Here is a 26891-nt window from a genome sequence, read left to right on the forward strand (position 1 = left end):
AGGCAGAGGCGGAAAGGCATAGACGTGAAGATTGCTCCAACTGAATGATAGAGCATCCACTTTCCAAGCTGTGGGATGAAACATCTTTGTGCAAAACTTTGGCACCTGGAAATTTAGTGGAGAAGCGAACAGATCTATGTCTGGAGTCCCCCATATCATTGTCAACTGTCGGAATACATGAGGATCCAATTTCCACTGTGGGGATCCACTATCCGCCTGCTCAAAACATCTGCTAAGGAGTTCTGTGCTCCTGGCAGAAACCTTGCTTGAAGAGTGAGTTGCAAACTGAGAGCAGTCTCCCACAAAATCATAGCTTGCCTGCAAAGAGGGTACGAATGGGTTCCCCTTGCTTGTTGATGTACCACATGACAGTTGTGTTGTCTGTTTGAATCAACACCTGCCCTGGGAGAAGTAAATCCTTGAAAGCCATCAATGCAAACTGGACTGCTAACATTTCCTTCAAGTTGATATGTAAATGTTGAAGTCTGACAGGCCACGTGTCTTGAACCCATTTTCCATTGAGGTGTGCTCCCAGGCCTTGTCCGAGGCATCCGTCGTTAAAATCTGACTCGCCTCTGGTCGGGTCACAGAGAGTCCCTTGTTTAGGTGACATTCCTGAGCCCACCACAAAAATTCCTTTTGAATGCAAGGTATTATCTGAATGACAGTGTCCAGATCTCGGCAGTGTTGTGTCCATACATTTTTGAGATACCATTGTAGCTTCCTCATATGCAGTTTGGCATTGGGAAGCACCAGAATACAAGATGCCATGAACCCCAAGGCTTGAAGGACTGTCCTTGCAGTCAGCCTGGACAGTAGAGACAATTGATGGAAGTACAGTGTAAGATTCTTTTGCTTGTCCGGGGTCAAAAAGGCCATCTGGGAAGCTGTATTCAGTCTCACACTCAGAAAGCACATTTCCTGAGAGGGTACTAGACTGGACTTTGCTTCGTTCACAGAATACCCTAGGCACCTTAACACTGTCATAACATACTGTAGATGGTGAAGAAGCTCGTGCTTGTCTTGAGCAAGAATCAGGCAATCGTCCAAATAAGGATAAATTTGTATTCCTCTTAACCTGAAGAAAGCTATCACTGGAGCCAGAACTTTTGTGAATACTCTGGGCGCAGTAGATAAGCCAAAGGGCAATGCAGAGAACTGATAATGTAAAGTCCCAGCCCGAAAACGCAGGAATCTCCTGCAACTGAGTCTGATAGGCACATGAAGATAAGCCTCTTTGAGATCCAGAGTTACCATCCAGTGATCTTTGCCCAACAGAGGCAGAAGTTGTTGCAACGTCAACATTTTGAATTTTGGAATGTCCAGATATGTGTTGAGAACAGATAGATCCAAGATTGGCCTCCAAGTGTTTCCTTTCTTTGGTACAAGAAATAGGCGAGAGTAAAATCCGAGGCCCACTTCTGACAGAGGGACTTGCTGTATAGCCCCCATTTGAAGAAGCAAAGAAATCTGTTTGTGAGCCTCTGCCCTTTGCTGAGGAGGAACGTCTGGCATGCCTTTGAAAGGAGGCAATGTGTGGAAATAAAACTTGTAGCCTCGGTCTACAATGTCCAACACCCATTTGTCCTGGGTGACTAGAAACCAATTTTGCTTGAAGAGTGCCAACTTTCCTCCCAAAGGAGCTGCCAGACAAGAAGGATCTGGCAGCTGGAACTGCAGGTCATTGGGCCTGTTTACGAAAGGACTGGCCCCTGCCCTCACCTGTAGATTGTGCTGGTGAACTCCACAGTCTGGGCCTGAAAGAACTCTGAGCTCTGCCCCTACCACGTCTAGCTCTACCCCTAGACTGTGAATCAGAAGAAGGGTAAGTCCAACCCTTAGCAGGCCAGTTCCTGCTAAACTTAGGAGGCTGCACCTGCAAAAAATCTTTAACAGTCTGCATAGACTTAGCCTTGTCTTCCATTTTTTTCAAGACAGACTCCACAGGAGAACCAAACAAAACTTCAGACTGCAAAGGAGCATCCAAAATCCTAGCTTTAACATGCTCAGACAAATTCTGATCCTTAAGCCAGGCGTGCCTGCGAAGAACTGAACCAGTGGCAGCCACCCTGAAAGAAGCCTGCAAAGCATCAAAACCACACTGCAAAGCATGCTTACCCACCTGATCAGAGGCATGTACCAAATCCTGTAATTCCTTACACTCTATGCCCTCTGCCAAAGCATCCATTTTAGATTTTAACTGAGTAAGAAGAAAATTCTGGTATTTCAACATATGAAACTGGCAATTCAAAGCCCTCATTGCTAAAGTGGAAGAGGTATATACTTTCTTACCCCACCTTTCCAAAGCTCTAGCATCCTTATCCAAAGGAACTGGATTCTTTACAACAGAAGCCCTGACACCCTTAGGTCCCTGGCTAATAGTTTCTGGGTCGGCCCTAGGGCTCTTATACAGATATTTATGAGCCTCAGGCACTCTGTAATACCTATCTGGCTTCACTGGCACAGGAGGCAAATAATCTGGATTAAGGGAAGCCTCAGAGAAAACGTCTTGAACAACATCCAAAACAGGAGGTATAGCCAAGGGCCTATGCTGTGGTAAAAACAAAAATTCCCTAAGCCTCTTCCTGGAATCTGAGAAATCCTGACCTTCCCATTTAAAATGTTCCCTCATGGAATGCAGGGTTTCTGAAAAAGAAAAATCCTCTGGAGGAGTAGCAGAAGGAGTGGAATCCTCTGCGTCTGAATCAGAATAAGGGGGAAAATCCTGAATGTCTTCAGCCGAAGACTCTGAGTAATCTGAAGCCTGCTCCAAACTTTCCATTTCTGGCTCCACCCTAGGCCTCTTATCAGGAGGGGGCATAGAACCCCTGATTAAAGTAATTAAATCTTCTGCCATTTTAAGCATGTGTTTTTTAGGCACAGAACCTGCAGAACTAAGACTGACACCTGTGGAAGGCAAACCAGGCCTGCCTTTGGAAGGCACCTTAGAGACAGAAGGAGAAGGCCTAACCACCTTAGGCAAAGAAGGGAGAACAGTAACCTGAGAGGCCCCCTCAGCCTGACCTGACTCCTGGGAAACCACATCTTGCAAAACCAACGTCTCCCCCTGAGACTCAGTTGAAACTGCGGCGGATCAACGAATCCACAGTGGTGTCTAAAGAACCGGCGTCCGGAACGGACGAGTCATCCTGTTTGGACTTTAAAGATTTATCTTTGCGCTTCTTCGCGGTAGCGGGCGTCGGAGGATCCGACGGCATATTGTAATTACACCGCTTACCGAAGACAAGCCTAGCACAATCTAACCTACGTTTAATGGTGCGCTTATTAAATCTAGCACAAAAGCGACACCCTACTACGTCGTGCTCAGGTCCCAAACAAGGAATACAAAGAGAGTGGTAATCCCTATGCAGTATCTGTTTCCCACAAGAAATACAATTATTCACTTTTTCTGACATCCGGAAGTAACTGAGGCAAGAAAAAACAAAAATAATCCCCAACGGGGTACTTAGCCCAACTTGGTATCTGTCTGAAACTCAGAATACGAAAATTTCAGAACGCCGAACGGCACTTGCATACGCTGCTTCTGCTTTGGACCATGCGGCAAAAAAGACTGAGGAAATGACGTCGGTCATGCGCTTTAATACCTTGACGTTCTGACGTCAGATCTGAGCGCCCATGGCCGACGTCAGCCTAATACTTTGGTATTCGGGCCGACCGAGGACAGCGGACTACCCATAAGTTATGACTGCAGCAATGTGAGATGAAGAACATCTCTGACCAATGGAATGAAAGAACACTTTAACACACTTTTGTGGCATCTTGCTAGTGGTACTAAAGTGATGGTAGAGGCTATCACAACTAAGAAACAAAGAGTAAATCTTGCTTGTGGATGGGAATGCTGAACCACCTGAGAAGCCACCAGCCTTAATGGCAATACTCTTATTGTCAGAAGTTTTACAATTTGTTAAACTTTATTCATCTGACATAGTATGAATTATGTGTGTTGAAAAGTGGTTCATTTTTTGCATGACTGATATTCATCCCTAACTAATCTGCAAGACAGAGTAGGAATGCTTGATGCTGTAGCAGAAGATCCCTGGAGGTAGAAGTTAGAAGGTAGTCATCTAGACACTGGAAGACTTCGATCCTTTGCAGTTGTACAGGAGCTGTTACCAATGCCATAATCTTGGTGAATACTCACGGGGCTGTGGTGAGACCAAATAGCAATGTTCTGAATTGGCAATGATTGGCTACCAGCAGGAAATACCCTGGATTGCCCTTGGATATTTATATGGTAGTAGGCATCTTGGAGATCTATACAGCACATTCAATCAACCTTCCTCAAGACAGATAATATGTATTGTATGGTGACTATTCAGAATTTCGCCTGCTTGACAAAATGACTGACTTGGCTGAAGTCCAATAGTGGCCTGAGGTCCCAGTCTTCTCTGGAACTAAAAATAACCTAGAACAGATTCTGTATTTTAACTGGTCTGAGGCGACCTGTTGGATGAATCTTTTCTAGCAAAATTAACACTTCTGTTGCTGCGGATTTCAACCAATCGGGTAGAGTAACAGGATGACCATCCTTAACACCTATGAATCTTAAGTGATGTTCTGCCAGGCTTGTGGGTGTAAGATTAAGCCCCCCCCCCCCCGACTGTCTCCAGAGTTCTGCAGCCCAGTAAAGTACAGTTTTGTACCTACCATAAATGTAGATGTTCGAGGATCCACATTGCTGCAGTCCTAACTATTGGGTAGTCCGCTGTCCAGTCGGCCCGAATACCAGAGTATATGGCTGACGCCGGTCAGGGCGCATTAGACTGACGTCAGTACGTCAGGGTACTAATGCGCATGACCGACGTCATATCCTCAGTCTTTTCTTGCCCCAGATGTCAGAAGACCCTAAAAAGACAAGGCCCAACATACCTGCACCAAAAATATGTACAATATATACAAAAATATAAGCATATAACCTCACCTACACAACCACCCCTAAACACAGAGGGGAAGGAGGGAGGGTAAATTGGACTGCAGCAATGTGGATCCTCGAACATCTACATTTATGGTAGGTACAAAACTGTACTATGTTCTTCATTCCACATTGCTGCAGTCCTAACTATTGGGTAGAATCCCAAAGCAGAGGTAAGGGAGGCTGGCAAATCATAAAGGAGCAGGAGCTGACAACATGCCTTGCAAAATAGCTGTGGCAAAACCAGCCCTAGACTTAGAGTAGAGAGGAAGGTGATAATGCTTAGAGAAAGTATGCACTGAACTCCAAGTAGCTGCCTCCAAAATATCCTTAGTTGCCACCCCTTAGAAATGCTGTTGAAGTGGCAGTAGCCCTAGTGGAATGAGGCCTAATCCCAGCTGGAATCTCCTTGCCATGATGGGAATAACAAAATGCAATGCAAAACCCAATCCACCTAGAAATAGTTTGTTTCGACACAGGCTTGCCCTGCGAACTCAAAGCAAAAGAAACAAACAACTGCTGAGACTGCCTAAAATCCTTAGTCCTGCTTAAATAATAACGCAATTGCCTGTGTACATCTAAAGTGTGCAAAATCTTTTCCCCTTTATTTTGGGGGTCTGCATAAAAGTAGGCAAATGAATAGTTTGGTTTAAAGCCACACTAGAAACCACCTTAGGCATAAAGGAAGGATTAGTACGTAATGATACCCTATCCTTATGGAAAATCAAAGGGCTCTACTGCCATAAGGGCCTGCAACTCAGACACCCTTCTTGCAGAAGTAATAGCCAATAGAAAAGCAGTCTTCCATGACAAGTATTTCAATTCAGCAGTAGCCGCAGGCTCAAAAGGTTGTAGAGTAAGTTTTTCCAACACAAAATTGAGATCCCAAGCAGGAGTAGGAGCTCACGTGGGGGTCTTATATTCTTTGCCCCTCTAAGAAACTGCTTGAACAAAGGATGCGAAAACAATGGTGGGTCACAATCATAGTGAGCTGAAATTGCTGCAGCATGAATCTTAATGGAAGAGAAAGACAACCCTTTGTCCAATAACTCAGTAAGATATTGAAGAGCCACACTCAAATTAGGCTCGAAATCTCCAAATTCTTTGCTGTACTCCAAAATAAAAATCTCTTCCATTTTTCTGCGTACACTTTCCTTGTACTAGGTCTTCTAGCTTCCATAATCACATTTAAAACTTGTTGAGGAAGTTGAGACCTGCTGTGTGTCAACATAGAATATGCCAGGCTGTTAGATGGAGAGAGTGAAGCTTGACATTGAGCAGATGACCGTCCTTCTGAGACAACAGATGTGGAATCAATGGTAAAGGCCATGGAGGCTTCCTTACCAGACTCCTTAGTAGTGGATACCAGTGTTGCCGAGGCCAATCTGGAGCTATCAAAATCATCCTTGGCTTGTCTTGTCTGACCTTTAAGAGCACCTTTGGAAGAAGAGGCAGAGGTGGAAAGGCATACACATGAAGATTTTTCCAACTGAAAGACAGAGCATCCACTTTCCAAGCTGTGTGATGAAACCCCTTTGTGCAAAACTTTGGCAGCTGGTGGTTTAGTGGAGAAGCGAACAGATCTATGTCTGGAGTTCCCCATGACACTGTCAATTTCTGAAATACATGAAGATCCAGTTTCCACTCGTGGGGATCCATGATTTGTCTGCTTAACACATCTGCTAAGGAGTTCTGTGCTGCCGGCAGAAACCTTGCCTGAAGAGTTAGTTGCAGGTTGAGCGCAGTCTCCCATAAAATCATTGCTTGCCTGCATAGAGGATAAGAATGTGTTCCCCCTTGTTTGTTGATGTACCACATGACAGTTGTGTTGTCTGTTAGAATCAACACCTGCCCTGGAAGAAGTAACTCCTTGAAAGCCATTAATGCAAACTGGACTGCTAACATCTCCTTCATGTTGATATGTAGATGCTGTAGTCTGGCAGGCCACTTGTCTTGTATCCACTTTCCATTCAGATGAGCTCCCCAAGCAATGTCCGAGGCATCTGTCGTTAAAATCTGACTCGCCTCTGGCCGGCCACAGAGAGTCCCTTGTTTAGGTGACATTCCTGAGCCCACCACAAAAATTCTTTTTGAAGGCAAGGTATTATTTGAATGACAGTGTCCAAATCCTGGCAGTGCTGTGTCCATACATTTTTGAGATACCATTGCAGCTTCCTCATATGCAGTTTGGCATTGGGAAGCACCAGAATACAAGATGCCATGAACCCTAATGCTTGAAGGACTGTCCTTGCAGTCAGCACGGACTGATGAGATAGTTGATGGAAGTAAAGGGATAGACTCTTTTGTTTGTCCGGGGTTAAAAGGCCATCTGGGCTGCTGTATTCAGTCTCACACCCAGAAAGCACATGTCTTGAGAGGGTACTAGACTGGACTTTATTTCGTTCACAGAATACCCTAGGCATCTTAGCACTGCTATAACATATTCCAGATGCTGTAGAAGGTCTTCCTTTTCTTGAGCCAGAATCAGGCAGTCGTCCAAGTAAGGATAGATTTGAATTCCTTTTAGCCTGAAGTAAGCTATCACTGGAGCCAGAACCTTTGTGAATACTCTGGGCGCAGTAGATAAGCCAAAGGGCAATGCAGAGAACTGATAATGAGAATTTCCAGCTCGAAAACGCAGATACTTCCTGCAACTTGGTCTTATAGGCACATGAAGGTAAGCTTCCTTGAGATCTAAAGTTACCATCCAGTGATCTTTGGCCAGCAGAGGTAAAAGCTGTTGTAACGTCAACATCTTGAACTTGGGAATGTCCAGATAAGTGTTGAGGATAGATAAATCCAAAATTGGTCTCCACGTGTTCCCCTTCTTTGGCACTAGGAACAGGCGAGAATAAAATCCTAGGCCCCTTTCTGATACAGGGACTGGCTGAATGGCCCCTATTTGGAGCAACAGAGAAATTTGCTTGTGTAATTAAATCCCAATTTTCTTTGAAAAGAGACAGTCTTCCTCCCAAAGGAGCTGCCAGTCGAGAATCTACTGGCAGCTGAAAAGGCAGGTCATTGGGTCTGTTTACGAAAGGACTGACCCCTGCCCTCACCAGAAGTTGGAGCAGGTGAACTCCCTGTTCTAGGCCTAAAAGAACCTTGAGCTCTGCCCCTACCACGTCTAGACCTACCCCTAGACTGGGAATCATAAACAGGATATGTCCATCCCTTAGTAGGCCAATTTCTACTAAACTTCGGTGGCTGCACCTGCAAAAAATCTTTAACAGTTTGCATAGACTTAGCTTTGTCCTCCATTTTCTTTAAAACTGCTTCCACCGGCGAACCAAACAACACATCAGACTGTAAAGGAGCATCCAAAATCCTTGTCTTAACATGCTCAGCTAAATTCTGATCCCTCAACCAGGCATGCCTGCGAAGAACAGAACTAGTGGCAGCCACCCTCGAGGAGGCCTGTACAGCATCAAAACCACATTGCAAAGAATGCTTACCCACTTGTTCAGACACATGAACTAAATCCAGCAACTCTTTACACTCAATACCTTCCGCCAAAGCATCCACCTTAGATTTCAGTTGTGAAAGGAGATAATTTTGATATTTTAGCATGTGAAACTGACAATTCAACGCCCTCATGGCTAAAGTGGAAGAAGTATACACTTTCTTTCCCCATCTATCCAAAGCCCTTGCCTCTTTATCAGTGGGAACAGGGTTTTTAACCACAGAGGCCTTAACACCTTTAGGTCCCTGAGAAACAGTTTCGGGTCTGCCCTAGGACTCTTAAAAGATACTTATGAGCTTCAGGCACCCTATAGTACCTATCAGGTTTAACAGGAGCAGGAGGCAAAGAATCAGGGTTTAGGGAAGCCTCTGCAAAAACATCTTCCACCACATTCAACACAGGAGGTATAGCTAAGGGCCTATGCTGGGGTAAAAACAAGAATTCCCTAAGCCTTTTCCTGGAATCAGAGTAATCCTGGCCTTCCCATTTAAAGTGCTCCCTCATGGAATGCAGAGTCTCTGAAAATGAGAAATCCTCAGGAGGAGAAGCTGTAGGAGTGGAATCATCCACATCAGAATCAGAATAAGGAGGGTACTCCTGCAAATCTTCCGCAGAAGACTCAGAAGCCTCTGAACACTGTTCAAAAGTATCAAACTCAGGTTCCACCCAAGGCCTCTTATCAGGGGGGGGCATAGAACCTCTAATCATAGTAATCAAATCTTCTGCCATTTTAAGCATATGTTTCTTAGGCACAGAGCCTGAAGTGGTAGGAGAAGCCCCCACTGAAGCTAAACTTGGCCTACCTCTCAAAGAAGCTTTGGAAACAGAAGGAGAGGCTCTAACTACCTTAGGAAGAGAGGGAAGAACAGTTACCTGAGAAGCCCCCTCAGCCTGGCCTACCTCCTGAGAAGGCACATCCTGTAACAGTAAAGTCTCTGCCTGAGACTCCAAAGAAACTCCTGGCAAAACCTCTGGCTCCACTGAGCCTTCTAAAGAACCGGCGTCCGGGACTGCTGGTTCATCAACCCTAGGCTTCGCCGTTTTGTCCTTGCGCTTTTTGGACGAAGCGGGCGTCGGAGCATCCGACGGCATTTTATAATTGCAACGCTTCCCAAACACTAACCTGGCACAGTCTAACCTTCTCTTAATAGTGCGTTTGTTAAACCTAGCACAAGAGCGGCATCCAACAACGTCGTGCTCAGGCCCTAAACAAGGTATACACAAGGTATGGTAATCCCTATGAGGTATCTGTTTCCCACAAGAAATACAGTTATTCACTTTTTCTGACATCCGGTTAAATACTGAGGCAAGAAAAAACCAAAATGTTCCCAACGGGTACTTAGCCAACTCTGATTCGGTCTGAAACTCCGAGTTCAGAAAATTTCAGAACGCCAACCTGCACTCGCAAAACTGCTTCTGCATCGGACCATGCGGCAAAAAAAGACTGAGGATATGACGTCGGTCATGCGCATTAGTACCCTGATGTACTGACGTCAGTCTAATGCGCCCTGACCGACGTCAGCCATATACTCTGGTATTCGGGCCGACTGGACAGCGGACTACCCAATAGTTAGGACTGCAGCAATGTGGAATGAAGAACATCCCTTCTGGGGCACTGGTAGGGATTCTCACTGAAGGGACCATGGAAACCATGATTCTGTGGTCCACCTCTGCTTCTGAGACACTGACCTCTGCCTTGGTGGGGGGGGGGGGTCTATCCCCAGGAGTGTTATGGTGAAAACACTGACTTCCTGAACTGCATTTCATCTCCCCTTTGATACCCAGAATAGGACCTTTGTGGTGCAAAGAAATGAATTCCTACAGCAGGACACGGTCTTAACGTGTTGCTCACTCCAGATAAGGATCTCTTAACCTTGGATGCAAAACACGTAAAACCATCAAAAGGGGGCATTAATAAGGGGTGCCTTAAGCTTTCCACGAAACTGCTTAGCTGCATCCAGGCAAGGTGATGCATGACATTATCTGTACCAGCTACTCTTGCTGTACTTCTGCTGTGTTGGATAGCAGGCACATGGTTCATAGGTGTGTACAAGGCTAATGACCACAAGGGCTTTTTTAAGCTTAGCCATACACTCCAAATCTCTGATAAGTGTGAGCAGGGGCATGGGAGATAAAAACATTTACAAGGAGGGGCCCTGGAAATGAACTATTTACAGTCTACCCATGTTCATTAGAGACATGGGTACCAAACCAGGGATGAATTTCCTGTTCGCCATCCAACTATCCAAGTTATGCTTATATTGGGTTAGGGAGGAACTCTGCTTCACATGGATGGGGAACCTATTCCAGAGAAGGGGCAGTCTCTGGGATATATACCTGTCATTGCAGCAGGTTCTATTTATATATAGGCAAGGTTTCAGTCTTTACAATGGGTAAGTCTGGTAATTCTGATGCTGCTTATTCTGCAGATATGCAAGAGATCCATCAGGGTGGGGTCTAACAATGCCTTGTATGCCAGGCATAGATCTTCCCTCAACAGCCTGTAGCAGACAGAATACAAGAATAGGGCTTTGAGGCAGTCTGCGTAGGACATGTTACTTACACCCTTTATTCTTTTAGTGAGGAACTTCTGTAGACATTATAATTGTTGGATGTGTCTGGTTAGGTACGTAACAAAGGGGACACTGTTCTCAATGACAGCTCTGATGAATTCCGAATACAGTGGAACACTGACCTCTTTGGATGTAGATACCACACTTTTGTGCATAACTTGTACAGCATAGAATGACTTCCTCATTACTGTAGACACATGACGGTCAAAGGCTAGATTAATGTCTGTGTGTGTTCCCAAGTCCCTCACTACTGGCTCAACTTTTAGGGGTGTGTTGTCAATATGATAGGTACCGGGTGAGAAGAACTTCCTGAAGGATACTATTATGCATTTCTTGGCATTCAGTTTTAGTCCATGTTTCTGACACGTTATTTGTCTGTGCCAGCCCCTTCTGTAGAACATTAGTGTAGACTGTAGAGTAGACATCTGGGTATCCACTGTTTTTTTTGACATGAGGACAAGTCACCCAGATGAGCCTTGGTCATGTCCTTGATTAAGTCCTTCTGGAAAAGTGTTAAGTGTGCAAAGTAATTCAGTGCCTTGACAGCAAAGGTCACTGAAGTGCAAGTCTGCTTCCGTAATCTGTCCAAAGCCCTTGGCTTAATGTAAGGGGGATGGACTGAAGAAATCTCCTCAGAAAATTCTTAACTGCAGTTACACCATGACATCTACTGAGGGTCCTTTTGACCAATGCTTCCTATATTTTGGGGCTGCTACAATTTTGTCAATTTTTTAGGAATTTGCTCTGTAATAACAGGGTCCTTCCATTTTCTCTGTGCCACAAGATCCATGAGGGCATCTGGAGGAGGAATCACCCAGTATGCAAATGAGCCAGACCCAAAAGCTTTGAGAAACACAGACTTATCTGGATAAGGTATTTCAGTGGGCCATCCTCCCTTCTACTTCATCAATTCCAGGATTTCCCCAAATGTCCTACGCAGACTGCCTCAAACTCCTATCCCTATCTTATGGGGGAGGGGGGAATAGGGGATACTTCTCCATCTAAATTGGTCCCCCCCCCCCCCCCCCGGTGACGAACTCAGAAGAAGAGGAGTCAATGTGATTCCGTCTGGAAGTCTGTTTCCTTGGAATATGCCTTTGGGGTTCAGGTGGAGCCTGAGTTACCAGTTGCCCAGCCTGGGTTACTTGGGATAGCTCTTTTGAGTGAAAGCTGGACATAAAACCAACCAACCTGTCAAACATGAACTAAGAATTGCTATGCTTAATGTAGGTTCACTGACAGGTCGCAGCTTAGAAGTGGATGACATGATGATACGGAGGAGGCTGGACATCCTATGTATCCAAGAGACGAGATGGAAGGGCAGTGCAACAAAGCCACTTGGCTTGGGATCCAGACTCTACTACTCAGGTGGTGGACAGGCTAGAAATGGTGTAGGAATTGTGGTGAGACAGAGGCTTCAGAAGTCAGTGAGGGATATCATCAGAATTAATGACAGACTCATGGCAGTCAGACTCCAGTGTAATGATAGGACAGTATTCATAATCTCAGCCTATGCCCCACAGCAGGGTTGTGATAGTGAGGAAAAGAGTGCATTCAGACAGCAGTTGCAGGACCTACTAGATAAAGCAGGACAACATGAATTGGTGTTGATAATAGGTGGCTTAAATGCACATATCGGGACAGACAGAACAGGATATGAGGACTGCCTGGGTCCACATGGGTGGAGCAATAGGAATAAAGAAGGAGAAGCCATTCTAGACTTCTGTCTGGCAAATGGCTTGATAGTAGCCAGCACATGGTTCAGAAAGAGACAGCCACAAGATCACATACAAGAGTAGCCAACATGCAACTCAGGAAGACTTCCTCCTAGTAAGGAAAAGGCACTGGGGTAGAATCCATGATTGCAAAGTCATCCCCAGTAAAACAGTCGGTTCACAGCATAAACCAGTAGTTACCACAATCAGCTGCAAGCAGTGGTCAGAGAAGGCTCTAAGGTCAACAGAGACCAGGCTGAAGACCTAGAAGTTGACTGGAGAGAAAGTACAGCAGTTCAAGGAATTACTCAGGGCTCTAGCACCCCAAGAAGAGGAGGAAATAGGTGGAGTTGAAGAAGAGTGGCAGCGCCTAAAACAGCATGTGTTAGGACTACAGAAAAGATATGTGGCCGAGCCAGGTATGGAAATAAGGTACATAAGGAAAGCTGGTGGTGGAATGCAGAAGTGCAGGAAGAAGTGGGAGATTGAAAAGACTGACCAAGCTAGGAAGGACTACTGGTTGGCTAACAAAGAAACTAAGAAAGAAGTTGCAATAGCAAAGAATGGGGCATCAGAGGCACTCTATCAGCTTCTGGAAAGTGACTCAGTAAGGGGCACAAAGAAACTATACCAGGTTGCAAGGCAAAGACAGAAAGATAAAGAAGATAGTCAGACACTCTTCATAAGGGATTCCAGCAACAACCTGCTTACCAGCCCACAGGACATCAAAGGCAGATGGAAGGAGTATTTCCAGCAGCTTCTGAATGAAGAAAACCCCACAGAAGCGGTACTGCCCCAGAAACAGCCTACAATGAGAGTAGAAGAGGAGCCCACCTTAGAAGAAGTAAGAGCAGCACTAAGGAAAATGAAGTCAGGGAAAGCAGCAGGCTCAGATGAGGTCACAGCAGATATGATAAAGATGCTGGGTGAGCTAGGGGAGAAATGGCTCCTGAGGGTACTAATCGCAGTGTGGAGAGAAAGACGTATTCCAGATGACTGGAGAATAAGCATACTCGTGCCAGTGTACAAGAACAAAGGGGACATCCACAACTGTGGACAGTACAGGGGCATCAAACTCCTACCACATTGCATGAAAGTTCTGGAGAGGGTGACTGATAGACGGATACGCAGAATAGTAGAATGTAAGATGGGAGATGAACAGTTCGGATTCAGATCAGGATGCAGCACAATTGACCCGATGTTTGCACTGAGACAGATACTTGAGAAGAAACTAAAGAGGAGAGAGTCAAACTGGGCTTTCCTAGACTTGGAGAAAGCATATGACAAGGTCCCAAGAAAGCTGATCTGGACAGTACTGCGGTGGTTTGAAGTCCCAGAAACATTGGTAGAATTAGTACAGGCTATGTACAAGGACCCATTGACTCAAGTACGAACAGTGTTTGGCCTCACTGAGGGGTTCCCAGTGGGAGTGGGTGTACACCAGGGTTTAGCTCTGAGTCCACTGCTGTTCATACTGGTAATGGACTACATCAGCAAACAGGTTGGAGGGGACAGAGCAACAAAGCTGCTGTATGCAGACGATGTGGCAGTACAGGCAGACTCTGATCTAGAACTTCAGCAAAGGATAGGAGAATGGAATGCAAATCTGAAGACACATGGGATGAAACTAAGCACAGATAAGACAGTGGTAATGGTAGCAGATTGGGGAAATCAGAAGAAGCTGAGAATAGAGATAGATGGGAAGATAGTGGAACAGGTAAACAGCTTCAAGTATCTGGGAGGGGTGATTGAGGAGAAGGGTAGTCTGAATGAAGAGGTCAAAGCTAGAATCAGAGGGGCTGCAGCCAACTGGCATAGAGTATTAGGTGTAGTATATGACAGAAGAATGCCAAAGAAGCTGAAAAGTAAGGTGTACAAGACAGTGGTGCGACCAGTACTACTGTATGGTACAGAAACCTGGGCAGTAAAGGCAGAACAGTTGAAGAAGCTAGAGGTGATGGAAATTAAGTGCCTGAGAAAGGTGGTAGGATGCACACTGCGGGACAGGCGAAGAAATGAGGACATAAGAGCAGAAGCCAAAGTAGCTCCAATTGCAGAAAAGATCAAAGAAAACAGATTACGATGGTATGGGCACATGTGTAGAAAAGCAGAAGACAATCTGGTGAGGGAGATTTGGGACAGACAGGAAGAAGGTAAGAGGAAGCGAGGGCGTCCAGCAAAGAGGTGGATGGATTGTGTGAAAGAAGATCTGCGACAATCAGGCATGAGTGTTGAAGAAGGCAGGAGAGTGGCACTGAATCGAGAGTTGGCGACAGTTAATACGATACCCCGACCCCATGTAAATGGGAAAAAGGGGATGATGATGATGATGATGTTCAGGTGGAGAAAGATCAGAATCAGACTGGAAACACAAGTGTTGAGTTGTCTCAAAGCATATGCATTCTTATTGTCCCTGTCAACCCGAATAAGAGGTTAAAGGAACAGGTTCCAGTGGGTGTTGTGACAAATTCGAACTCTGTGCACACACCTGCATTCTTGGATCACCCAAGGCCCTTTACATAGCCTCAAAAGCAGACTCCGCAATTACAGCTGAATAAGCCCTTCCTCTGTAAACTGACTCAGGAAGCCTCCCAACTCCAATGGAGATCAGACCTGTGCTGTCAAATGGCGAGGCATTGAGGGCAAGAAATGACTCTAAAAACTTAGGGGACAACTCCAGTGCCAGTGCTCCAACACAGCCGCTTCAGCTCCGCGTCTCATACTGATCCGATAACATTGGAGTAGAAATAAAGGGAGTCAAAGCCAAAGTCCTATGGACTGTCAGATTCGACCGAGGTGTGCTGGAAGAGTTGGGATCCTGGGAAACAAGTCCAAATACTGGACTGGTATCAGAAAACATTTTGACAGGGTAGAGGGGCCTGTACCTAGTCCTTCCCACAGGGCAAGTACCAGATGGACTCTCAGTTGGATGTGTCTGCAAAAATTTCCACATAATTTGGGTGACAGACATTTCTGTGAGACTTATAGGGGACTGTACTGACCTTGACGATATACTGACCTTGATGATAAAGTTATCAATGAGGGTCTAGAAGGTAGTTTGTCGTGGAGGATTGGTGAATGAAGCAGAGGGCTTATTGGCTCCAGTGAAAAAGTAGCTCAAGAAGGAGGAGTTCAGTCACAACTGACAGGTGGATCTGACTGCTTCGACATTTTTGGTACTGGACTCGATAAACTAGACTGACCTTTTTCTTGACTTGTCGAGCCTCTTCTCTTTTCTTCAGCCCTTTTCTCCAAGCCCTTTTCTCTTCTTCTTTCGGCTTTTCCCGGTTAGGGGTCGCCACAGCGGATCATCTGTCCGCTCATGATTGGCAGTGGAGTTTTACAGTGTCGAGTTGCCAGCCCGGCGCCCAACCTTCCACAGAAGGCACACACTCACACCTAGGGCCAATGTAGAGTGTCCAATCCACCTACTGCATGTCTTTGGGATATGGGAGGAAACCGGAGCACCTGGAGGAAACCCACGCGACCACAGGGAGGACATGCAGACTCCACAAAGAAGGCACCCCAGCCGAGAATCGAACCGGAGAACCTCTTGCTGTGAGCAGCAACGCTAACCGCTGCACCACCGGGGCCGCCCTTCCAAGCCCTTTTCTCTAAACATTTAAAAAAAACAAAGTTTTTCTTTAAATTTTTCTTTCTCCTTTCTCTTTTCAGTGCTTGTAGAAGCAGATGAACAATTTGATTCTGAAGACATCGTGGATGTTGAAGACCCTGTCTGTGGGGAAGCAATCCTTTAATGATTAGTTTTACCCTCCAACCCGGTACAACTCTAGAGACAAAGGCAGCACAAATATCAGAATTTGCCTGCAGAAGAGCAGCACCTAAACAATATACACAAAAAGGATAGGGAGTTGAGAAGGGAGCTTGTGTTCACAGGCTGAAGACTTTTTGAATCTTGATGATTTGTCTGACATCACAAAAATAAAACACTATTTAAATAAACTCTATATAGCTATATAAATATATGCTACTACAATCTAAAGCACTTCTAAGCGAAGAAACTGTCCTGTTTAACTAAAAACATATGTACATACACACCAAATATTATATTAGTATAAGTTATTAGAAGTATCTAGAAAGTTTACACTACAGAGGACAAAAATGCATAAAACCACCAACTATCTAACCTAGACCTCACCTATCACCACCCTATACTACAATAACATTGCACTATATCCAAAAGGAGTAATCTAATATGAAATAAGCAAAAAACTTTCACTTATCGTGACTAGCTTACAAACTCTTTGGGATAACACATCTGGATGGAACAGATGGCAAACGAGATCTGTGGTATTTTAGGCAGGAGGAAGGAGTTGTGGGTTAGGAAGTAGTTAGGAGTTGCGAATCCAAAGATATAGAAAAAGGCACGGAGGTCAGATCTGATAACCCAAACATTAACTCAGACAGAAAAAGACAACATCGGATCATAAGGCATACTTACCCAGAATGGAAAAGGAATCATCTAAAAAGGTAGCAGTGAATATATAAATTCTTAGGTAAATTCTGTGCACCAGTACACTCTGTATGTGTGTCGATTAAGTACCATAACTTCTCCACTGTTTCAGCTACTAATACACATGTTCTGTGAGCTCTTGGTTTAGATAGCCTTCTTTGCAAACTCTTGACACATTGCATACTTTCATTTCTTTAGCAGTGGAGCAGCAAAAGTGTTGCACTAACAGAAAACACTAACACCACGTTACACTGCAGTTCCCTAATAAATACAAATGCGCAAGTAGCATACTGCTTTACAAATGGAATCTGAAAAGCCGAATGTTACTATAGTAGACAGTGCACGACAATTCCTGTGTCAATTACTTGGGATCTTAGTCCACTTCACACCTCACCACAAACCAAAACTGGTGTGGATTGATTTACAGACAATGACTTGAACAAATAAGGCTTCTGAATTAAATGGATTAGCATGAATCACATTCAACAAAAACAACAAAATGTCTTTAGCAGGAACTAAAGAAGTCCCCTAATACACCCGCCCATGGAGGAAGACCGTGCTCACTGGCAGCAGCAATCATTGTTTAATTTTTCAACATACCGCACTATTCATGAATGAAACTACCAATGACAAAGAGAATATAGAATTATACAAGCACATTATGCTGTGAAAAATCATTAGGTCTGCTGCCTTGGAAGGTATATGCACTGCAAAGTAATCATTGTTCTATTTTCTTTTCCAATGCCATTTAAAATCAAGAAACTTATGTAAATCACAATTAAGACAACAGTTAAACAGACAGTTCTTAGTGCTTCAGACATATGCATACCATACCTGTCTCTGCCATTTCATGCAATGTGATCATAGAATAAGGAGGTTCTTGGTCACTGTAGGAAAAAAAAGAGAGAAAAGGCACAATTAAGGTACTACTATTTGTATTGAATGATGAAAAATGAAAATTAGGTACTTACCTTAATGAAAGATCTACATTAGTGTGGCCATTCTCCACAACTGCTAGGACTATGGCTGCAGACCTGGCTGCTTTGCAATTTTCTCTAGCCAAAGTGTATCATGCCACTCTCTCCCTACTGATATGAGGTAGCTGCACCAATACATAGAGCATACACACCTATAATGGGGACAGTTACTCAAAAACATTCATTAACATTTTACTTAGATTCTTCTCTCTCTTTTGCTGTTTGTACAGCCTCAGAGTTGGCTATATTGAGTAAGAGGGTTGTGTGGGAGGGTGAAGCACCCACAACATGGGAGTTTTTTTTTTTTTAATTGCCTTTTTTTATTGCCTGCTCCACAATGGCAAAGGTTTTCAATTAAAAGTATTTTTGTTAAAATGTAGAAAACCTACCAAGACCATCTCAGCCAAAGTGGGTTGAGTCTTTGTGAACGTTGGTCCCATTCCTACTTGGGGTCACCCTCTACAAATGAGGAAGTTGAAAGCTTTTCCTAATGGGTGGGCCATGAGCCTTGATTGCAGTGGCAATAAAATAGGAACTTGGTTTAAAAGTCCTATCTTACATTAAATGTGTCATGGAATTATCTTATCTCCTGGTCAAAATTTGCATGGTACTTTATTAAACAAGTCCTACTTTTGTTCGGACTAGATTGTGTCCAGAATGTAGCCCAACAATGTGGTGAAAACCAGCTGCAACTTGGGTACAGTGCAATCCTAGTCAAAGAATGGACCTCTTTTTTATCAGCCTTACATGAAGTGGTGCATCTAGAAACCAAGTATTCTGGCAGCAGAACAACTTTGTTCCATTTAGTCACACTTAGTAAACACCATGGGTGCTGCAGTGAGACCAAACAGCAGGCTTAACTAGCAGTGGCTAGCTCCAACCTAGAAGTATAGAAACTTTCTCCATTTCTAGATATTTCTGTAAGTCAAAAAATATCTTGAAAGTCTACAGAGTACATTCAGACTCCTTTCAGTAGACATGTCAGAATTGTTTGAACCATGACTGCATTGAAGGCTTTCTTTTGATGGGTTTAAGGTCTTGAGTCTTCTTGGGCATCAGAAACAATTTTTTAACAACCTTGGTCTCTTAAGCCTAGAGGGACCTCCTAGATGACTCTTTTTTAACCACCTCCTGTGCATCACTTGCTGCCACTGTAAGCTTTCGGGGGAGGGGGTTGACGAATATAATTGTATAACCTCTAGATAATACGTTCTTTACTTATTTGTCTCTTGTGACCTTGAATCACTGAAATGTATGAAAGAAACTTCCTCCAGCTGCTTCCAGAGGGGAGTAGTCAGTAAAGGCTTCAGGGTCATTGTTGATGACTGGTGAACACCCCACTACCCCTGACTGTTGGCCATTTCTTCTGCACCTTCAAGTATTATTTTGAGTACCACAAGGGCTGTTGCTTCCAACCATTTGTGCTTCACCTGACGGGGGTGCTGTGGTCTGTGCTGGAACTACAATACAAACAAAACCTCTGCAAGTATGGCAAATGCAAAGGCCCAAGTAACATGAAAATTCAGCAAACAATAGGACGGTCAGCACTATAAAGTGGAACACAATACTTTAGTAAGAACAGTCCAAAAGCAAATGCAATAGCACATACAATAGTAAATTATTCAAACTGGTTTCTGCACACAAGCCTTCATCAGTGAATAATGAAAACGTAGTCTTGAATACATTTTATAGTAACCCATCCACAAAGCTCCACTATGATTGGAGAATTACAAATGCTCATTAAGACCGAAGGCAAATAAACTGCCTAACTTAACAATCAAACAGTTTTCCTATCTATTCAAAATATTATGCCAACCAATTTTATTTTTCCTCTCCCCCCTCAATTTTGTCAATGATGGCAAACATAAATTGTGCTGTAGGATGTTTAATATAATGTTTACAAAGGGCATTGGACAATCGCCTGTTTCTCATGTCACTAATATGTTCAGAAATGCATATTCTCATGGAAAGAGAAGTTTGTTCCACATAGATAGCAGAATATGAGCATGCTGCTAAATAAATGACTCAATCATTACTACAATTTCCCAAAAAATGCATTCAAGAATGCTTGTTCATTATTCACTGATGAAGGCTTGTATGCTGAAACCGGTTTGAATAACTTCCTATTGTATGTGCTATTGCATATACTTTTGGACTGTTCTTATTAAAGTATTGTGTTCCACTTTACAGTGCTAGCCGTTATTTCCTGTGCTGGAACTACACCTGAAACGGTCTCCTTTGCATTCTAGAGGATATCCTTTGAGTGTAGAACCTTAATTTTACTACTGTAAGGATTACATCCCTGTTCCTCCATGTTTTCATGGTCCACTTCTACATCTTACCAAGCAGGACATGACCTGTAAAAGGGGAGTCTACAAGAGCCACCTTGGTATTTTCTGTAAACTCAATTAGCAGCAGCAAGGTGTGCTGACACATGGCAATACTGGCAGATGCTGAACTTGTTGAACCCTCAGCAGTCTTCTAGTTCACTCAGACCTTGTGGTTCATCAGTGAAAAGTGGCAATTCTAAGCTCCTCTGTAATCTTTTTTTTTAATAGATTTACTGAATTATCTCTTAAGACACTGTGCTCTAAACCTGTCTGTAACCTTTTTTTTCTAAATACATTTATTGAATTGTTGTACACCAATATACATTTATACAAGTAAAGCATGTTTTCATGTTCCTAGTTATAAACACCACATAACACATATGCTTTTCTTCTGCATAACCATCATCAATCCAACATTATATAAACTGCTCAGTTCTTGCCTTCCCTTAAATCTCACTCCTCCTTCAAAACATTATCCTGCATGTAATGCTCTCACAATTTCCACTTTGTTTTCTATGCAGTTTGTTCCTGCCCTCTTCTAAGGATCCAACTTTCAGTTCTTTTACCTGTGTTACAATACTCAATACTTCAAATACAGTTGTTACTGACTTCTATTTTCTAGGAATTGCTTTTTTGTTAGCCACCATAATTAAATTTAGTAAGGTCTTGCTATGTGTAGGCAAGTAAGATCCTTTATCCTAGCTAAAAAATCATTTCCTTAGTTACAATAATTTGTCCACCCAATATTTCAGACAGAGTACTCTGTAGTCTGCCAACTCATAACACTTCCAAAACATTTCTTCCTCCACTACACCTCCAACATTTACCATCCACCTGAGAAGAAATTCTTTGGAGTTGCTTTGGGGATATAAACATACCTATGCAAACACTTCCAAGCAAAAATCCTAAAGCTTCTAGACTGCATTGCATAGTCAGGACCCGTACATATGTCCTCCTATTGTTGCCTTGTGAATTGATTATCCAATCTCTCAGGACAATCTTTTCTAACCTCCTCTGATTGATTTCTATAGTTATTGTGTGGTATATTATATGTCCTACTAAATATCATTTTTTCAACAGCAGCTTCTCTTCTACATTCAACTAAAAGCTCTACCAGAGCAGGGCTTTCAATTGGGATTCCCCTATCCCTTTCTCTTTGCCTATATTCTGATATCAATTTCTGATAAGGAAAACAGCCTGTAGTCTGCAGTCCAAATGTCTTGGCCTCTTCCCCATTCTATTACTTTTCCCTCTGTAGTTATTTGCTCCCAATACCTTCATTTCTTTGCCAGTTTTCTCAAATAAATTCCAATCTCCTCTTGCTCATCTTCTGTACTCCTATATATTGGCAAAATTTCCTTTCTACATTCTTGTGTTGGCTTGGTTCTTAGAATAATTTCTGCTGCTTTATGAAGAGAATATACTGTATGGCTGTTATTCTCCTTAAGAATTTGAATCCAAAACCCCACTCTCTCCTTATTTCTAGAATTTGCCCCGTTTCGTTACGACTCCTTTCCACTTTGAATTTATGTTGTCTATATGAGCCTTGCATGTGTAGCTCTAAATATCTCTTTAAATCCGGTAATCCTAAAACACCTTGTTTTGCTGCAAGGATCAACTTATCCCACTTGACCCCTGCCCTCTTCCTCTCCCAGATAAATTCCTTCAATTCTTTATTAACAACTGTCCACAATCTGGTTGATAAAACTAAAGGGACTAAACATTTTTACTGCCTATGCTCTGCTAATCATATCCATAAACAAGAACTTTCAGTTTCTTACTTTTTGTATTAGGTTTTGTTTAGTACATTCTCACATATCCTTAGCGGCCATAAATTAAAGTTATGTACTCACCATAACTATGGACTGTGTTGTCCATTTTCATTCTTCTTCAACGAATGGGTCTCCGATCCGATGTCAGATTCAACTCTGATGTTTCCTTTAGATTCTTTGATCAGACTCTCAAGCTCCTCCTTTTACCCATAATGTCCTTTATTGCTAAATTACCTCAGATTGAGTTTGCTGTTGCTAAGTATGCCTTACGGCATAAGTAACCATAATAATAATTAGAAACAGTACAGATACAGAGTAGGAGCTCAGACTGGAAACAGTGGTTCCAGTGCGCCTCATCAGGTCACTCCCAAAGAATAAGGACAGTGGGAAGGAGGGTGGGAAGTTGAGGAAGAATGAAAATGGACAACATTGATGCATAGTTATGGTGAGTACATAACTTCAATATCTGATGTTGCCATTTTCATTCGTTCCTCAACGAATGGGACAGAGTCCCCAGCTACGACAATCTTGGTTGGCCCTCATGGAAGGCTATTCCAGAGAACTACAGAACCAAAAGCAGCCCTGTTCCTCCAAATGACATCAAACTTGTTATAAGCAATAAAAGTATGAGAACTGGACCAAGAAGCCACAGCACAATCATCATCAATGGAAGCTCTGGCCCAAAAAGCAGATGATGTAGCCATGGATCTAGCTGAATGAGCTCTTGGAGGTTTAGGTAAGGACAATCCTCTAACAGAACAGACAAAGGAAATACAATCTGTTATTCATTTGGCTAAGGTCACTTTGGATACTGGTTTTCCCAACTTGTTTTTGACAAAGGTAACAAACAGTTGATCAGTTTTTCTCAAGTATTTATTTCTACGGAGGTAAAACAAAGTTGTCTATATACATCTAAAAGGTGGAGCGTGTAGTCTCCCTTACTGTCAAATTTTGGAAAGACGACTGGCAAATTTATTACTTGATTTGCATTTGACTCGCAGACAACTTTTGGTAAAAAGGAAGGATTCATACATAAAGTCACTCTGTCTTTGTGAAAAATAAAATAAGGCAGTTTTGAAGAGAGTGCTTGGAGTTCAGAAACTCGCCCTCCAGATGTAATAGTGACAAGATAATTTGTTTTCCTAGAGAAAAATTTCAGATCTGACTTAGTTGAAGGATGTGGTGATGCAGCGGTTAGCAGTGTCACCTCACAGCAAGAGGCTCTCCGGCTCGATTCTTGGCTGGAGCACCTTCTGTGTAGAGTCTACATGTCCTCCTCATGGTCGAGTGAACTTTAAATACATGCAGGTAGGTGCGTGCACGAATGGGTGTGCCTTCTTTGAAGGTTGGGTGCCGGGCTGGCAACTCGACACCATAAAAATCCACTGCCCATCATGAGAGGACCGGTGATATGCTGTGGCGACCCCTAACCGGAAAAAGCCGAAAGACATTACTTAGTTGAAGGCTCAAAAGGAGAGTGAATTAAAGTTTGCAACACAACATTAAGATCCCAAGATGGAGTACGATCCTTTATCGGAGGTCTAAGCAGCAGTGAACCCTTAAGGAAGGCCTTCCATATTTTAGAAGAGGCTAGCATGAAGGTATTATGCCCTACAGGATAATTAGAGATGGCTGCAAGCTGAACTTAACGATAGAGAAACTAGCACTACCATGAAAAACTGAAGCAAGAAATTCTAACACAACAGAAATTGGAGTGGTAAAAGGATCCAGCTTGCTCTGTTCCACCCAATACAAAAATCTCTTCTATTTACTTTTATAATTTTTTTCTCGCAAAAGGTTTCTGGGATGAAAATATGATTTGGCGATCCAGAGCAGAAAGCCTGACTGTCTGGCCATCATTGGAGCTGGAGAAACCATGTGGCCAATTTGAGGCCTTGAATGTCCGGATGAATCAAGCCCGATGGCTGTCCAGTGTCCAAGGTGGACATATAAAACAAGACCACAAGAATGGAACCACACTTGCCAAGGCCAGAAATAGGCAATGAGGATTACTTTACTCTTCAAAATAGTTATGCTTTCTGGAGATATTTGGGTATTAAGGGGAGGGAGGGGATAAGCGTACAGGAGACCAGAGGGCCAAGCAAGGAATAAAGCATCTTTCGGTTGTCTACCCCTGAGGGAGAATTAGGGCAAATAACCTGCTACACGTGTTGTTGAAAGGGGAAGCAAAAAGGTCACAGCAAGGTTAACCCCACTGAAAAAAATCATTTCCATCTCTGCATGATTGAGAGACCACTTATGTGGCATCAGGATGGTCCTGCTAAATCTATCAGCTAAAACGAAGGATTTCCCAGATATGTCCGTTGTTACAAGAAAGTGGTTGGAAGAGATCTCCCACTGCCATACTCTCACTGCTTCTTGATAAAGGTAGTAATATCTGGTCCCTCCTGCTTGTTAATGTACAAAACCACTAACATACACTCCTAGAGGGAGAGAGCTTTGAAAAGCCTGCAACGCTAATAAGACCATTCTCAGCTCTAAAACACTAACATGCAAACTGGTCTCTTCTGGGGACCATGTGCCTTGAACTGTCCATCCCAAGAAATGCCCCCCCAACCCAACTGGGAGGCATCCACGGTCAACTTGGCTTTCAGGGAAGAAAGGATAAAGGGACGTCCCTGACAAATCTTGTTGGACTGCATCCACCAAAATAGGGAGTCTTTGCAGGCTTGCAAAATATTTTAAAGGATGTTTCAAAGGGTGTTGAAGCACTGACCATTGTACTGCGATGGTCTACTGGAAAACTCTCATGCAAAGGTGAGCTGTAGGTAACAGGGCGATCACTGCAGCCACTGAACCCAAGGCTTGAAGAACCAATCTTGCTGAAAGACAGGGATGCTATAGAATCTGACATACAATCTTACGGTATGAACTCTGCTTTGGGGTAAAAATGCAAACTGACCAACAGTGTCCAAGACTTGAACTAGTTGGAGATGGGACTTGGAGAGACTGATTGTGATGCCAAGGGATGGACAGAACTAGAGTAAGTAATCCCTGGCATTCTGAAGGAGATGCTTGGTTGGTGCGGAAAGGAGCCAGTCGTCTAAATTGAAAAACACTCTGAATCCGTGCAGTCTAAGATGAGCTGCCACCACTGCCATGCATTTTGTGAACACCTCGGTGGCTGTGGTGAGACCAAATGGCAGGTTCTGAACTGGTAATGACTGGCTCTCAGCTGAATGTGCAGATATCTTCAAGACAGTCTGTTTATTTTGAAGTGATAGTACGCATCTTGCAAATCTATAGAGCACTTCCAGTTGTCCTTCTGTAGAAGGGGCAGAATGGACTGAACCTTGACTATCCGGAATTTGGATTCTTCACAAATTTATTTTGATGACTGAGACCCAGAATAGGTCTTAGGTCTCATGTTTTCTTTGGCATTAAAAAGCACCTTGAGTAAATTACGAATCCTGATTGGTCTGGTGGGACCTTTTAGATGACACTTTTTTCCTAGCAGCTTTTGAATTTCTAGAGCTGCCATCTCCCTCTGACTGGATGCAACATCGGGAAGATGTCTCTTTTGTGAAGAATTTTTTGAAAAGGGAATGAAATACCCTCTAGATATGATCCTTTGCACCCAAGAATCTTTTGTGATGGCTGTCCAGGTGTTTAGGTGCAGGGATAAGTGCCCCCCCCCCCCCCCGACTGCCTCCAGAAAAGAACAGTCAGGCCACCTTTCAGGAGAGCTGAAAGGACCAGTATGAGAAAGAATATCAGAATACTTGGTTCTGTGGACCCCCCTCCGCCACGAGGATGGCGTCTTCCATTGTTATTTCTCCTCTTCCTATAATAGAAAAATCCCCACACAAGTCTTGAAAAGGTCCTTCATATTTTCGGAACCACATTTTCTTACCACCATGTTGACTCCTGGAAAAAGATCTTTGCAAGTTAGAGAAACTAATTCCAATAGCAGACAAGGCCTTTCCATCTTGCTCACTGCGGGAATGTGAGTCTAACTGTGGGCCCAAACAGGGAAAATCTATCAAAGGGAGCACTGATGAATAAGGATTTAAAGGGCTCAGCAAAATCATACTGTCTCATCCAGGCATGTCTCCTAAAGGCTATGCCTGAACCAGCACCTTGTGAGAAGCCTTCAGATGCATAAAAAATTAACCTCATGGACGCATTTGATATAGAATATGTAGGGTGGCCATTTGGGAGGAATACGTTTTCTGGTTCGTTGTTGACATGGACCCAGAGGTAGACTTCTTGGAGAGTTCCTTTATCAAGTCTTTCTGCAATCTAGTAAACTGTGCTAGGTGAGTGAGTGCAAGGGAAAGGTCGTTGAAGCATAAACGCCCTTTCCACATCTGTTCAACACCTAGATTCACTGTTAGAAGGATGGACAGTGGAACACTGTTCAGCTAGTTTCTTTTTGGTGGCTGCTGCAACACCCACTTGTATCTACAGGGATTCCCTTACTCCAAAACTGATGGTCTTTAGGGGCTCCAAGGATCTAGTTTGGTTGACTGGGAATAGACTCTACTGTGTCCGGTTCCTTCCAAGCCTGGTGGGAGAAAAGTTCTATAAGGTCATCTGCAGGTGTGTGTGTCTGTGTGGGGGCGGGGGGGATGGAGTAATCCAAGATGGAGATAGGCAAGACCTGAAGGCTTCAAGAACACAGACTCCTCTT

At 43.6% G+C, this 26891-nt stretch overlaps 1 protein-coding gene across 2 annotated transcripts in view; it reads right to left on the reverse strand.

Moving 5' to 3' along the window:
• RSPRY1 (ring finger and SPRY domain containing 1) overlaps positions 1-26891 on the reverse strand; it is a 1565455-nt gene that overhangs the window by 1162622 nt on the left and 375942 nt on the right. For both annotated transcript variants that reach the window (XM_044081400.1, XM_044081401.1), the window contains exon 3: positions 17993-18045. In XM_044081400.1, the coding sequence (XP_043937335.1) occupies positions 17993-18045 (53 nt within the window). The remainder of the gene's footprint in view (positions 1-17992; positions 18046-26891) is intronic.

The sequence above is a fragment of the Protopterus annectens genome, chromosome 8.part0, assembly GCF_019279795.1.
Source record: "Protopterus annectens isolate FY-2018-M chromosome 8.part0, PAN1.0, whole genome shotgun sequence".
Classification (NCBI taxonomy): Eukaryota; Metazoa; Chordata; order Ceratodontiformes; family Protopteridae; genus Protopterus; species Protopterus annectens.